This window comes from Lonchura striata, chromosome 5 (genome assembly GCF_046129695.1).
Source record: "Lonchura striata isolate bLonStr1 chromosome 5, bLonStr1.mat, whole genome shotgun sequence".
Lineage (NCBI taxonomy): Eukaryota > Metazoa > Chordata > Aves > Passeriformes > Estrildidae > Lonchura > Lonchura striata.
The window spans coordinates 5,370,545-5,385,571 of record NC_134607.1 but is presented as its reverse complement, the minus strand read 5'-3'; the positions used below and the strand labels follow the sequence as shown (position 1 = coordinate 5,385,571).

Genomic DNA, 15,027 nt, shown 5'->3' with positions numbered 1-15,027 from the left:
TCCAAACTTTGGTACAGCATTCAACTAAACCATAGCCTAGAATTTATATACTATCTTTTCCACAGGACCTCTGACTGACTCATCCCAAGGGAAACCAGCAAAGCAATATGGAAAATGTTACCCTGTATAACTACAGAAAAGCTAAAAGACAAAAGGAGGATTTTTGTTCTGGCCAGTGCTGGGCAGGAAATGATCATCGAAGACGCAAGGCCCCATCCTGCCCTCTTTACACCACACCTGAGTACACAAGTAAGACAATCAAATGACAAAAGTTATGAGTACCCACCCCTCTCCCCCAAAAAATGTTTCTTTTCCATTCTGACACGTAGATGGAGCAATTCCATACAATAAAAAGGTCCATTTAGTTTTGAGCCACGGAAACAACGTGTTAAACCCCATCCCCATGCCAGTCCCTTGGTTTTTCAGGAGGTCTGAGGTTTAGGGAAGACAGTGTGTTGTGCTATATGATGTTTCCTACCAAGCTGTGCAGTGTTATGGGCCTTTACATCCCAGAATACCCATGGAAGCATGTGAGAGCAGAGTTCAGGAGATCCAGAGACTTGTGTTTCCCAAGTTACAGTTCTTAGCAATAATTTACATCAGTGCACGGAACAAATTTAAAATTAAGTGCTCAGAAAACAAAAATGTAATTGCTCACAGTCAGGTATGTCAGTGTATTTAAATTTGAAAATGTCTACAGAAAAGCACCTGTTCCAAGAAAATCTTCACTTTTATATGAAACAGAATGAAACAAAAGCCCTTTCCTTAGAATGGAAATTCCAGATTTCATTCAGATCAGTAACCATCATTCCTCATCCAGCTGCAAGCCACACACAGTTCACCAAGTAATTGTATTACCATATTAGCACTGTGTTTGGAACAAGGATAGCTGCCTTTAAAAGAAAATCTGCTGCCAAATAGGTAAATATTTAAATGGCAACAAGAACATTTTAATTTAAGAGAATTTACACTCTTCTTCACACACATGACCCTTGAGGAAAGAGAAAATACAGTTGAGCTATACTTGAACTAAACAGTAAAACCTTAGAAAAAGACAAGGAAGTGGAGAAGATAAATTGAGATATATAAACATCTGTCTGTTCATTGCTGGAAATTATTATATGCTGCAGACTATATAGGCTTTTATTTCTTTTATAGGGAAACAAAGAAATAAAGCTTATAAAATTAATGTGGCAAACTGACAGTTTTTCTAGTAAAGTAAAACAAAATTTATTTCAGTCAACTCATAATTTGCAAATGGTACTGTCCATTTATGTTTGTCTTTTCCTCTGTGATTTACAGTGGGTTTTGAAAACATTACTAAGGCCTCTCTGAATCATGTTGAGGTTCTGATATCTAAGATATTTTTAAAGCACAGAGAAATTTCACTGACAAATGTTCAAATTGATTCACCAAGCTGAGAATCCTCCATCCTGTCAAAATAGGATGTTTCTTTAAAACAACAGTACTTTGTTAGAATAAAAAGATAATTTTCTTTTCCTGAAATTATCCAAGTAACAGACATTAAGAGTCTCAACCTACCACTCCCACAATAACCTGTCTCCTCAGTTAAAGAATTACAATTTCTTAGCACCTTAAGGGTTTCATAACTTTTTTACTGCTCCTTCACAACCTCAGCTAGCGCCAACTGGGAGGGTTTATTTTCTTATTCTGGTTTGGGTTACTGTCTTAGTTTGTTACTTGTGATAGTGAAAAGCTTATCCAGCCTTCCACAGTAAGGAAGCATGAACAGTGTGAATCAACTCCTCAATGAAAATGCAAACTGAAATGCCCTCTCACACACTTTGCCTTGTTATTGCTCTGTGCTCACACCTTTTTCCCTGCTGAGCTTTCAGCTGAGGTGGAGGGCACTGAGGAAACTGCTCTGCATCTGGAATAGCCACACCAGAATCCTTGTGCAGCAATGTGTAGCTAATGAGTGACAACAAATAGACTGGACCTTCTTAAGGTTAAAGATGCTTTAGTTTCTTCTTCCAGCAACAGCGTGCCAGTTGTGAAAATAAAGGTGCTGTTTGAGACATTTTAAGAGGAGGCTTTGCAATGGCTGTTTGCAGGGTGGTAAATCTTTCCTGCAAAATGAACATGTGGAGGAATTCCACAGATTTTTGGGGGTTTTATCTCTTTGCTGCCTGCTTCTACCTGTCAGCCACTTACCTAGCTGCTAGGGCTGGAGGTTCATCATGCATGTCTTTTTATTTATTTATTTTCATTCAGGCTAATAATGAGAAAACTCTCTCTCTCCAAACAACCCAAAATTATACATCTTGTGATGCACCACTCTGCTTCTATTAAGCGTTATGCTTGCTTAAACCACAGATCATTACATTTGCCATGGTATTCATAGTTCAAAAAATCAAACAGGCAAATGCAATGACTCCACATGGCATCTTGGGAAATGGACACCAGCAGTCACTCAAATTTGGCTACATGAGCAATAAAGACACAGTTTGTATTGGTCCTACATCATCTGTGGAGCTGCACACATGCTCAGTACAGATTGCAGCCAATTGAGTGCATCTGTGCACCTTTCTCCTGGAACCCCAGCCAGCCTGCTGTACCAGGAGCTGAAAGCTGATGGCATGCCCTGAGAAGCCACCCCTCACACTGGAGGGTTTTTACTATATCCTAGCACCAATGGAGAAATCCAGTTCAAATTACTGAAAACAAATTTATTTCTGCTCTGTTGCTTGAATGCTCAAATGCTTGTCTGGGCCCATGCTAAACTACAACAAGAAACCCCAAATTTTTCCACATTAGGTCCAAAAGCCACTGTGCAATTGAGGTTCTCATAGCTGACAAATGCCTAAACCAATCATAGCACCTACTGCTATGACAAAGATAATTACTGCCTTTCCATCAGTGAAGTGTGTACCCTGCTCTGTATCATATTTAAAATAATCTAATTCCAGATCATTTTCCTCCTCCAAATTGTTTCCAGCTGTACAATTCCTTTTTTCCCCCCATATTGTTTTTATTGGATATAGCGCAAGTTCGTAAAGATAGATTTTCCCATAATAAATACACAGATGTTAGAATAATAAACATACAGTCAACCTGATATATGAATATTACTAAGCCTTAACAAACATATAACAAACAACATAAATTGATTTTAAAAAATTGAAAATGAGAACATAAAGTAGCAGAGAAAGAAATGGCAGGAGAAAATAAAGGCAAAAAGTGAGCTAGAAATGTACTTACTTTAGCAAACTGTCTGGATTCATTTATGGCTCCCTTTATTGACTTGCTGATAGCATTAAAGCACAGCTATGGTTGTAAAGCATTCCTAAGAATGCCGCCTGTCTTCATGCATCGCAAGTTTTCTGCTCCCACTGAAAGCCAAGCCTTCCAAGCTGGCCAGCTCATACCACACTAGACACTACTGTGCTAGATTAATCCATCTGCTTGGACCCAAATATCCATTTTTGGAGAATAATGAGCCTCTCTACTCCTCCCATTTTTGGTAGGAAGCTTTTATGAACATTTGGCATCTCAGTGAAACCATCATCATAGCCCAGAATAAAAATTACTGGATTCATATGTGGAATCCAAATTTAATTAAGCCTATATATGGCCTGAACAAAGAATAATTTACTGGCTGACACCCCCTCAGCATGTATGATAAGATGCCAACTGCTCCTCCATGACACCATCCCTTGGATATCTTTCATGCCCAATTCCAAAGTTTTTTTAGGCCTGCAGCTGAAACATGGGATCAAGAGAGGACTGGCAATGTTACCTGTTTCCAGTACAAAGAGAGCAGGAATCACAGTTGTTTATGGGTATCTCTCCTTCAGAAGTTGTCCCCCTCCCCTTCCCAGTCTTCTGTTTGGAATTATGCATCCTCTTCCCAGTTTATGTGTGCACATGTACAAGTGCATGCTTGTAGAGAACTGTGACATTGAAGTTTATGTTCTGATTGTGTTTGCAAAAGTCTTCTTCACCTGGGAGTTAATAAAATCCATGCACAGATTTTGTTTGTTGCTTAAACTGTAGGGTTTTTCTCCTATCCCTCCCCCTTTCTGCCTGGGGAGTGGATCAAAAGTTAAGTAAATGGGAAGAAAGATGTTCTTCTAAACCTCCCCTGGCAAGCAGAGCTGTAACTTCCTTTCAGATGCATCCTTTCAACACACCAGAAAACTACAGATCAAAACAAAGGGTAAGGCATTAAAAAAAAAAAAAAAAAAAAAAAAAACACAACTGCAGAACTCTCTTGGGTTTGGCCTATTTGTTAATATTTCCCTGTCGGGTGTCCAATTTAATGATTTTCCAAATCACTGCACCAGTGACACAGACAAATATTGCTAAGTCATGCTCATTTTCCACATCATGAGTCTGAGAATGGAGACAGGTACAGATCACTTTGGGTATCTTGACAGATATATTTTTCAAAACACCAAAACAACTCAGTTTTGCCCTGGATTTAGCAGTGGTAAGAGCTGCCTGTTCATAAGCACTTCAGTTTAAAGGATTCCAGTGGAAAGGGTCAATGCACAAATAATTAGCCAGAATAATCCACTGTCAAAGAACACCAGCAGGTTTCATTTCTGTTATTGATTCAGACTTCATACTACAGAGCCTGCACTGGTTGCTTTCCTGGGGGGGAGTTCTTTGCTTTCAATGCTATTAATGATCTGCAGCCTCCAGAGGCATGTGAGTGACAAATTGCTCTGGCCATCATTTGGGGGAATAGAGACCTAGTGTTGGAGCTCTCTTGTATCAATAACCTGATAGGACGAGAGGCTTTTCTCTTCCAGATCAGGGTCCTCACTTCCAAAATGTTAGAAGGACAATTATCTTTCAACAGTGACTACCAGTAATAACATTTGATGTATAATTACTTTTTAATTAGTTTAAAAAGATCTAATTTTTAATGTTTAAATTCATTTGTTTAAGAGGCAATCTTTGAAGAGGCTTAAAGCAAGAAGAATGAGTGGAGAGTACAGAAGAGTATGGGAGAAGCTGGCCTGAAAACTAGGGATGAGCACAGGAAGGTGACAAATACAACAATGTACAAGGACAGCATGAGTAAAGTAACTGCAAGACTGACTTTCTCTGGGGATGGCATGACTATGGAAGAGTTCCCAGCTATAAATATATCAAAATAAGCTATGCATACACAGTGCTTGGCAAATTCATCCCATGCTACAGCCTTTGTTCATGCTAGTAATTTAGATTTCTCTGTCACTTTTATGTCTGGCTGCCGTAAATCTTCCACACCAACCTGAATGCTCCATGATTTCTACAACTGTTATTCCATCCTCTGGACTGTTTCAATTGTTTTTAATATAGATTCCATGTACTGTATTGGTGATGCAGCCCTCATTCACTGAAGTACCTCTTTGAATAAATAACTCCTTATTGAACCATCCTAGAGCTTAGCTAATAAACTGAGGACTTCTCCTGGCACAGTAGGATCCCTAGAAATTACAAGGGGGGACATGTGTCCCTGTGTCATGTCTTCTGGCTTGGTGGTGGATGGCAGACATGCATAGCTGGAACTATAAAGGCACCCAAGAGGTGATGGTAGAAACAGATGTACATCTGTTGGAGAAACCTCACCTTGGGTGAGTCTGCTTTGAATTCTGAAGGGGGAATGTTGTATCAAAATACAGATTAGAATAGCCATAAATCTCTACTTGTCAGTGTGGTGGTAGAGTCCTCATCAGTGGCTGTAGGTCCTCTCCTTCCCAATAGTTAATATGTCATCACTGCTCACTTTCCCTCCCTACCCTAATACCTGAGAAACTCACCTTCAGTGTTCATCTTGCCAGGGGGTTCTGGGACAAAGCTTTCCTTTGGGGTGAAGTGAAAAAGATGCCTGTCTTTTTTTAGTTTTAGTCCTTTCCTCAGTGTGTTCAGGAGCAGCCAAATGGCTGGTTTAGTGTTTCTGGGTCAGACACAGGTGTGTTCATCGGTGCTGCGATGCCCGACGCGCGGGGAGAATTATGTGCAGGACTCCAGTGACCTCAGAAGGCTAATTAATTACTTTATTATACTATAACTGTATTACACTATATTACACACTACCAGGAGCTATCACTAACTAACTATATCTAATAAGAAAAACTTATGATACTCTGCAGAGTCCTGACACACACATGAATGCAGTTGGTCAACAAATCCAAACACCATCACCAGAATCTGACCAAGCAATCACCTTGGGTAAGCAATCTCCAGAGCACATTCCACATGGGCACAAACACAGGAGCAGCCAATGAGATAAGAATTGTTTTCATTCTCCTTTCTCTGCTCCTCTCATGAGAAACCCTGAGAAAGGTAAGTGTCTCTCTGTTCAGAGGGCATGTGAATACCACATGTGTTTAGTTACACATGTGAATATTGTGCTTAGAAATATCTTGTATTTTTAAGTAGATGGGGGTTTAAATCTTTGTCCATTTTTTACCTTTTTCCCCCTTGCTAATGTAATAACACTACTTCCTAAACCCTATCCTTTTCATAGGTACTGACCTCATCATCTCTGGGTGCTACTCCAGTAATAAAAAAAATAAAGACTTGTGGATTATGGGATCTTTATAGACCTGCATGGAACTAATCTGGCTCGGCTGGAAGGGGTCATGTAAACCTGCTGCAACTGTTATAGTCTGTGTGGTTTCACACCCAACAAATGTCAAAGCAGAACTTAGCTCCAACAGCCAAGTTTCATCTATGTTTGGTTTAATCCATAAAAGAACCCACCAAATTCCACATCAGCCATTTCAGACTTGCAAGAAACCACCCAGCTTCAGTGAACGGGTCAAGAATCTGGTAAGTATTTTGGCAAATATGGCTTGAACAGTGGCTCAAGAAAACCCTGGTTTTTCCATCTTTGTAGAGACTGACCAGCCTGGTAGCTTATCCATCCTAATGACAAATACTTTCTGTTCCTTGTAGCTCTTACTTTACATAGAAGCATTGAAGCTGAAAGCACAACTACAACTTGTCCTCTGTAGTTATTTGAACAGCCCTCACTTCCAAAGTTTTGGAGAATGAAAGGAGTCTCTCTGGTGAAGAGGATTGTTACCCACAAACACAGTGGTGAAGATGATGAGGCAGCACAAGATCCTCAGCTTGAAGAGGAGAGCAGAAGTGGTGAAAGCCTTTTCACTGGAAAGCTTTGTGATGACACCACTCTGGTACAACCCTCCAGAGCAGCCCTTCTCAGGCCACAAGGGATCTCACAGAAGGTAAGACAACTCACATATCTAAGGTAAGGGCATGCCTGCAAGCTTTGGCAGATGAAAACAGAGCATGAACAAGTACAGAATGCTTGGCAGATGTGTATTTTCTGACAGCAATGTGATTCTGGTTAAAAACTGAAAGCAAACAAACATAACAGCAACCAAGGAAGATCAGACCATGCTTCTAACAGTCAATACAAGTGACTAGATTTTTTTTTTTCTGGTTCATTTAAATTTGACAATTTAGAATAGAAGTCAAAAGTTAGGTTAGTTCCTGAATATGATGCCTTGAGAATGTAATGTAAAGCTCACAGAATATGACAGACCCCCTACAAATGTAAGTCAACTGCCCAGTGCCAGTGGATTTATTCCCTAAGAACATTTTACAGCTGAACCACTGTGTCCTTAAAACATTCAGACCTCACCTAGACTCTCAGATTTTGATGTTCTTTCAAAAAATATCCAGTTCTCTTGTTGATCCTGACATACTTCAGTTTTTGGCATTCATTTCACAAGGGTGTCAGAAAAAACCCCTGACGCCTTGACCACCACTAACAACCAAAGCACCATGTGAGTCAACACCTCAGCACAGATGAAATTAAATGTTAAGCCTTTTTCCATACAGTTTTAATGAGATCTTACGTCTGACCACACTCAGCTGTATTAGTTGAAGGAAGCACAAGATTCACCCAAACCATTGAATGCAAGAGGTATCGCCCAAAGAAAAATGGGACACAAGAAAAATAGGCTCCAACCCCACTGAGAAGCTGTATGTTATTACTTTGAGTGCCCTTGAGAGAGCCACACAATACAACAAGTTATCCCAACCCAGAGCACACACAGGAGAGTGGGCAGCCCTTGGGAGAGAGAGAAAAGGTCAGGAGTAAGTTCAGGATATCCAGCTAGGTGATGAAGAAAATAGTGACCTCAGTGCTGGAAAAAGATTTACATAATCTCCCCTGTGAAATAATATCAGACATAGGGTAAGTGAAAAGGTACTGATTTAACTTCTGCCAGCTAGCAGCTTGTCAGGCCAAGGCCATGTATTATTTTCTTTGAATATGTTTCCTGCCTCAAATCACTTGCAGTATTTTCTTTGCAGTATGATAGCAGCACTAAAATGTATTATTGCCACATATTGGAAGGCCAGTGTTGTATGCACAGTACCTCCATCGATTATTTGGAACTCTCCCATTGCTTAAGCTTCTGGGAAGTCTGCAGAGGGATTTTTCTGAGCTGCTTTTAGTTAATTTTTGATTGGCCATAATATACACCACGACAACATGTACCAAGACAACAGTTGGAAACACTGTTTTCATGGGCTGTAACCTTGGGTGGCTGTGCAGGCGCTGAGGCCATTGCTGGGTCTGAAGTGGCACAGATATGATCTACAGATCCCTGGAGATTCCATGTCTCCTGCCACTTACTTTTCACGGAATGGAAACACACAATTGCTCTGGAAGCATCGCTGTTGAACTCTGAGGGTTATAAACCTTGGCAGGACCGTAGCAAGACAGGTGAGAGAAAACCATCCCAAACAGGTCCCTACAGTAGCAGAGACACCCTTACCTACTCGAAGCTCTTGTCCAAAGACTGTTTTCTCTCCCAGCGCAGAGCAGTTCCACCTCCCGTAGCGGAACTGGTACTGGCACTCATTGATTCCCATCTGTGCCCCTTCCCCGATCACAATGATGGCATCGGGGCGGCTCTGGCAGATCGCTCGCTGCCGAGGGGCCAGGCCTGGGATTTTGTTGCAGATTATATTAGCTCCTAAAGCCACCACGGATGACAAAGCTCTGAGGAAAAAAGCAGAAAGACACATTATAACCAAGCTGAGGTGAGCAGGTGTTGCTGTGTGCCTGGTGAGGTGCTGTGCAAAAGGGGAAGGGTCCGAGGTTGAGTTCCTTAATTATGCCGACTTGGCACAGTGTCTCTGGTCTGGTATAGCAGCCTGGGAATCTTACAGTAATTCCTGATCTGGTTTATGCCAGAAGAAACAAAGAAATTGAATTTTGGCACTTTTGTTTCCAGTCCTACGCAGAGACATCAGCTTGTGAGATGTGGAAAGAAAGACTAGTTTAAAATCGAAATATAGTGAAAAGTGATCATCCACAAAATCTCTGAAACTCATGTCTACTTTGAATGTAGGTTCAGAATTAGTGCTTTAGTTACTGCAGCCAGTTCATTCACCCCTCATTTGAAACCGTTAAGCACGATTTAGAAAATGACACTACCAACATGCTTGCCCATTATTGTGCTCAAAATATTGAATGATTAATTAAGTCCATTAGCATAACTGTGCTTTTAGATCTGGCAAACATCATGGAGCATATAGGAGTTATCCTTATTATGTGCTATCCAGGCTAGAAACATTTGCAGTTCTCATTCTTCAAGTATATTTTCAGAATTCATTATAAAGTTTGCATATTAATTGCACCTGCCATATGTTTTCACTTCAGCACATTTATTTTTCATTTTTCAGCTCACTTTTCAACATCTTCACAGGCTCATTTTCAACATCTCTACAGTCTACATTTTAAATGGTAATATTTTGAAAAAAATAGGAGAACATGGGTTCAATGATGCCTCTGGTCACATCTGCTGAGTACCCGCCAGGCCCGTGGAGATGCTTCAGCTTGCTCTGGACGAGCAGACTGACTGCCCCATGATCCTACTTCCCACCTTCAGCACCAGCCTAGGCCTTTCATCTTAGTGTTAAAAATTTCCCACTGGAAGTGCTCCCTTGGGGAAATGGTGACTAAACAAAATTAAAGAATTATATAAGAATTGGTCAACTTCATCACGAGGTAACTGCAAAATTGCATAAATGCCACATTGCAATGAAATCAGAGTGTTTAATTTTGCCATTTCAATAAGACACAGTAAAGCCAGAGCAAGGAGGGTGAAATTGAGAGCTCTTCCCTGGCTAAAATGAAATACTGGTATTCCTGTGGGATGGAAATTCCATGATGATCCACCCTGCCTTTAGTAGGTATTTTTGCATCTTTTCCTAAGTTAACAATCCATGAGAAATTCTTCATTGTGGGTTTTTATTTATGGAGGCAGAGGTGGGTTATGGATATAGAAATAAAGTGTCATCCAGCACATGCATCCCCTGTTGTTCTGCCTATTAAACAGAAGTAAAACAAAAGGTAGTTGCAGTCTGACCACTCCCAGTGTTGGAGCAGGAGTGCTCAGACCTGCAGCTTTAATTTGTGTTCCTCTGGATGCTGAGCAACAAAGCTGGAGCATCACCTGGAACCAGAGTGTCCCTGAGATTCATGCAGGTTTTGAGCTAATAGGTTTTTTTCTGACAAAAAGTATTTCTCCTCTTTAAAATAAAAATAAAATGAAATAAAATAGCAATGTCTTTAAATTAGGACTTCCCTGGAGATGTGATAATCTTAAAAAAGTTTGATATAGGGATAAGATACAATGGCTTATGACCTTTATGTTATGGCTTCAAAAGCTAATGAAAATCACAAAGTATCAGTATTTTTTTTTTAAATCACACTTTTCAAAATTGAAAAGTAAGTGTTATTTTCTTTGAAAGGTCCTAGAGCTTTTCTCTCTCTGACTTCATCCACTTTCCACACAAAGTAGGATGGAAATTCTGAAAAAATTGCAGTAAAATACAAAGGAAAGCATTTTTCCTTAATAGATGATGTGTCAAATTCACAAACATACACTCTCTGATGACACTAAAATGCTGTGCCCCGTTCTTGCCCTACCCTCCACCTGGCTTTGCCCAGTTCCCTGGGACAGATCAGGTGCCCAGGCTTCCTGCAGGACCTTCCCACCTGGTAACCAATTTCCACTGCTGCTTCAGACACTGCCCCTTCCAGGAAAATCTAGCCCTGAGGAAATCTGTGGTTGACTCCTAAGAAAGAGACATGCACAAGGAATTCAAACTTCCATTTGATGCTTGGCACATGCACAGGACACACAGTTCTGGTCTTGTAGCTGCCTGATGGTCATCAATTTACTGAGGCTATGCCACCAACTTACTAGCAAAACTTATGCATAAAAATTATTTGCATGTTACATAAATACTTTTTTTAAAAATTAAAAACTTGATAAAAAGTGTGCAATAACTCCCTGACATCATTTTTTTAAAACTGCTGGGCTTCCACAATTTCCACTAACTATTCTCAAGTTGAGCAGCAAAAAGCCTTACGACTTTCAAAACAAAGGAAAGCAAGAATTGGCCACAGCATCTAAACTTATAATTTTCAGTTAAGTGGCTTCCTCATACATGTCACAGCTGTCTCATAATTAGGTTTAAGAGTATATTCTTTGGTCTCCCATTGTTTTTTGGAGCAGACCTTGGTCAAAGTATTTTAATGCAGTGGGTTGGTTTATTCATCTAGAAAATAAGCACAATCATACCTGCTTCAGAACATATTGTCAGGATGTCATGTCATCATAGTTATAATTATTGTGTGCTTGTGAAGTGTATTATAACAATTAAACTGCAATTATTGGGGGTGGAAGGGGTCTTAGGTTTTCTGTTACTTCCAGAAACTTCCCCCTCTCTGGCCTGAACTTACCAGCATATTCCCTCAGACTTGTTTAGCCTAGTTTTAAATTGTTACACTGCCAAAAGAAATGCTGAATCATGAAACTGAGGTTTTGGAAAGCTTTATTTTTATTAAAGAAATGCACCCAACAGCATTTCAAGCTTCCTCTCCTCTATTTCTTGTGGCATCCCTCAGTTTGTGCATCCATCACACATTCGGGAGGGTTGTGATGTGCTCCTGCCCCTTGGCAGGTTGAAGGCTACTTTACTTTTTTTCAAAGATGAAAATTGTTTCAATTTATAGCTGTCAAAAGGCAGATCCTCCATGCCACATTTTGGCATCTTCTTTCATCTAATCTTTCTTTGTGGTGCAAATTGCCTCGATTCTTATCACCAGAAACTCCTGAGCGTGGCATTTTGTTAGGACTTCTGATGCAGTTTACAGTAATTGCAACCATCCTGCACCACAACGGTCTCCACACAGCTCAGAGTGTTCTGCTGGGTCATCCACATGGGTTATTCAATTAAACATCATCCCCATGGCTTATCCAGATAAACAGAGTGAGTGCAATAATGGCACATTTCTTAAGGAATTGGCACTAGTGTCTGGCATATGGAGAGCTTTGACATTTCTTCATGCCTATGCCATTAATCTAAGGGAAACACCAGCACTGAAACTGAGCAATGTCTATAAACAGTTATGTCCAAATTTAAAAAACAACAACAACCCACCAAAAAAAAAGAAAAAAAAAACCAACCCACAGGAAAAACCCACACAACCCAATAACAACAAACAAACAAAAACCCCACACACAAACAAACAAAAACCCCATTGGATCTGGGCTTGGATAGGACCCTGCAGTTGAAACTTCCATCAAATTAAACCTGATGAAGAAGATTTTGGAAGGCTTGGTTTCTGGTTTTTTATCATTTGAAAAAATAACTAGGACTGTGTCACAGCAAGCAGAAAATCATGGTGGTGGGAGACAAGTTTCAGCTTATTTTGTGAAATAATGCTTGTTTACTTATGCAAAGACAGATTAATCCTGTCACAAAAAAAGGGAATTTCTCCTTCCAAATATATTTCCTGTTACAATTGTATCTCCTCTGTAGGGCCTAAGCAACTCCAGCTTCCCTTTTCACAAAGTGAAATGAAAATTGTTAGATATTCTAAGCGAGTCATAAAAGTAAAGGTCTTTGAAATGCTTCAGAAATTAAGCACTAAGGCCACTTGAGTTTTTAGAACTGCTTTATTGGAAGTGTACTCCTCATTCCTGGTTGGTTTGCTTGAGTCTCCATTTTATATCTGCAAAAGCAAGCATTCACTTAACTCGAGCACAAGTCATTTCATTGATTTCAAATGTTATCATGTCCTTGCAACTTCTGATTAATTTTACATATAAGAAGGTCTTCATGTGAACTGCAGTTTGCAGAGTCTTTGCACGACTGGAAAATATATAAAGTATATCTGTATAATGGACAGATGTACAAGCACATGAGAAGAAAACATTTAAATTTTCTTCCTGTTAAAAGAATCTGAATTTTGATAAAATTTTGAAACAGAGCTGTCTGCTTATAGATGAAGAACAGTAACTGACCAGTCTTTGGAATTGTCCCCAAGTTCCTGCACAGGCACAGATGTTTACTGAGATTTCTCCTAGGAACTTAATATCCCATTCTGACAAATACATGACAAAAGATGTAAAATAAGAGATTAAACCAACAACACATTGGATACAGATTAAACACTTAATCAAGCTGATTTTAACCTTTTGGTTAAAAAAAACTAAAAAGTTGCTTTAAATATTCTCTGCCAATCTGTGTTCCCTGGAGAAATTACATTTTATTGGAGCCCAGGACTGGCATCAAGAACTTCTGCTCACCCTCCCTCACTTGCATTCCTGGCTGCACAACAGCACAAGACACACTTCCCACCGAGCCAGCACTGCAAGCTGCAAGCCCTTGGACAGGCGACTGGAGGGTCACGGTGATCCCACCCTAGCTTTGCTTTTTGACATTCACCTGAAACTGCTGTTGGGCAGGGGGGTTGTTTTCAGTGAGGAATGAAGGAATTTAGCCAAATGAACCCCATTAACAGCAGAGGAGTTGTGCAGCTTTCTGGCACAGCGTACCGAAAACTTACCCCACCATCTCTGACAAAAAGTCCCACATAGTGAGCTCTTTGTTAGCAGGAGCCACCGAGGTATTTTGTGGTGACATTGCGACACATCTGAAACCGTACACCACTACCGAATGGTTGATTTAATTAAGAATTCCTAAGTAAATATTTTGAGTGCGTATCAGTTGCAGGAATTGGCAGGAGTGTCCTTGGCTCTGAGTGCCATATGCATATGTTTAGGCTTTCAGTTTTGTCTTTGGGAAATCGATGTTCGGCACATGTGCTCTTGAAGCGGAAATCCAGTCAGGCTGTGTGGTTCAGCCCTGTGGTGTTCTCCCCTCTGCTGGGACTCCAGACCTGGGGGCTGCACACAGATGTGCTCATTCCCAACAAATGAAAGGCAGAGATTTCTTTGAGGAGCTCACCCAAAAAAGTGCCTGATATCCCATGCAGTGTGCTTGCTGGCATGGCCAGGAATGAACATGGAATGGGCGAGCTGAGGGATGACTGGCACAAGGGCAGAGCATGCCTTGGGTAAATGCCTGCTTGAGAGAGGAGTGGGAGACATGGAGGGCATGAAGAAGGAGAAAAAGGACAAGGCACACCCAATTTCCTCCATCTTGTCCCCTTTGGACCCCTCATCTAGAATCCTAAAATTTTACTTTTACACCCATGCCACACTTAATTATTACTCATATCAAACACTCAGAGCTGGTAATTCATCCTGTAAGATTGAAAACTCTTTTCCATGGCCAGAGATCACAGCCAGTGTCTCTGGGGGCTCTGTCCAGGGGGGTTCCTGACCCCTGCCAGGGTCCCAGACCTGCCAGGGCAGCCAGAGGGAAGCCCTGGATTCCCACAGGGGAACACCATCAAACCCTTGGATCACACCCTCCCCACCTGCCAGCTGGGACGGTTGCTGTGAAGCCAACAGTGAATCATTAGGCTTCAGCAGGAGGGGAGACATTGCCTGGGATGCCATTCACAGATGAGCACCAGCAACCAGCACCAACCTCCTGCAAATTCCTGCTTTACTGAGTGAGAGAAATCTGATTTTGACACATATCTTATTTGCTGTATGACTGGTCCACTACAATAATTTGTAATAATCTTTCAGTGAGGCAACACTTGATACATAACAGCAGGATATCTTGAAGACTGTAATATCTGTACTTTACCCATTTCAA

The 15,027-nt window shown here is 40.7% G+C and overlaps 1 protein-coding gene and 1 long non-coding RNA gene across 5 annotated transcripts in view; one reads left to right on the top strand and one right to left on the bottom strand.

Annotated features, from left to right (window-relative positions):
* Window positions 1-15,027, bottom strand: part of WNT7B (Wnt family member 7B) — a 91,658-nt gene that overhangs the window by 32,694 nt on the left and 43,937 nt on the right. For all 4 annotated transcript variants that reach the window (XM_021529927.3, XM_021529925.2, XM_077783252.1 and 1 more), the window contains exon 2: window positions 8,772-8,998. In XM_021529927.3, coding sequence (XP_021385602.1) covers window positions 8,772-8,998 — 227 coding nt within the window. The remainder of the gene's footprint in view (window positions 1-8,771; window positions 8,999-15,027) is intronic.
* LOC110470373 (uncharacterized) overlaps window positions 1-15,027 on the top strand; it is a 126,960-nt gene that overhangs the window by 94,717 nt on the left and 17,216 nt on the right. Inside the window, exons 13-16 of the long non-coding RNA XR_013339984.1 lie at window positions 66-249; window positions 6,108-6,186; window positions 6,485-6,789; window positions 6,916-7,208. This is a non-coding gene — a long non-coding RNA (uncharacterized LOC110470373). The remainder of the gene's footprint in view (window positions 1-65; window positions 250-6,107; window positions 6,187-6,484; window positions 6,790-6,915; window positions 7,209-15,027) is intronic.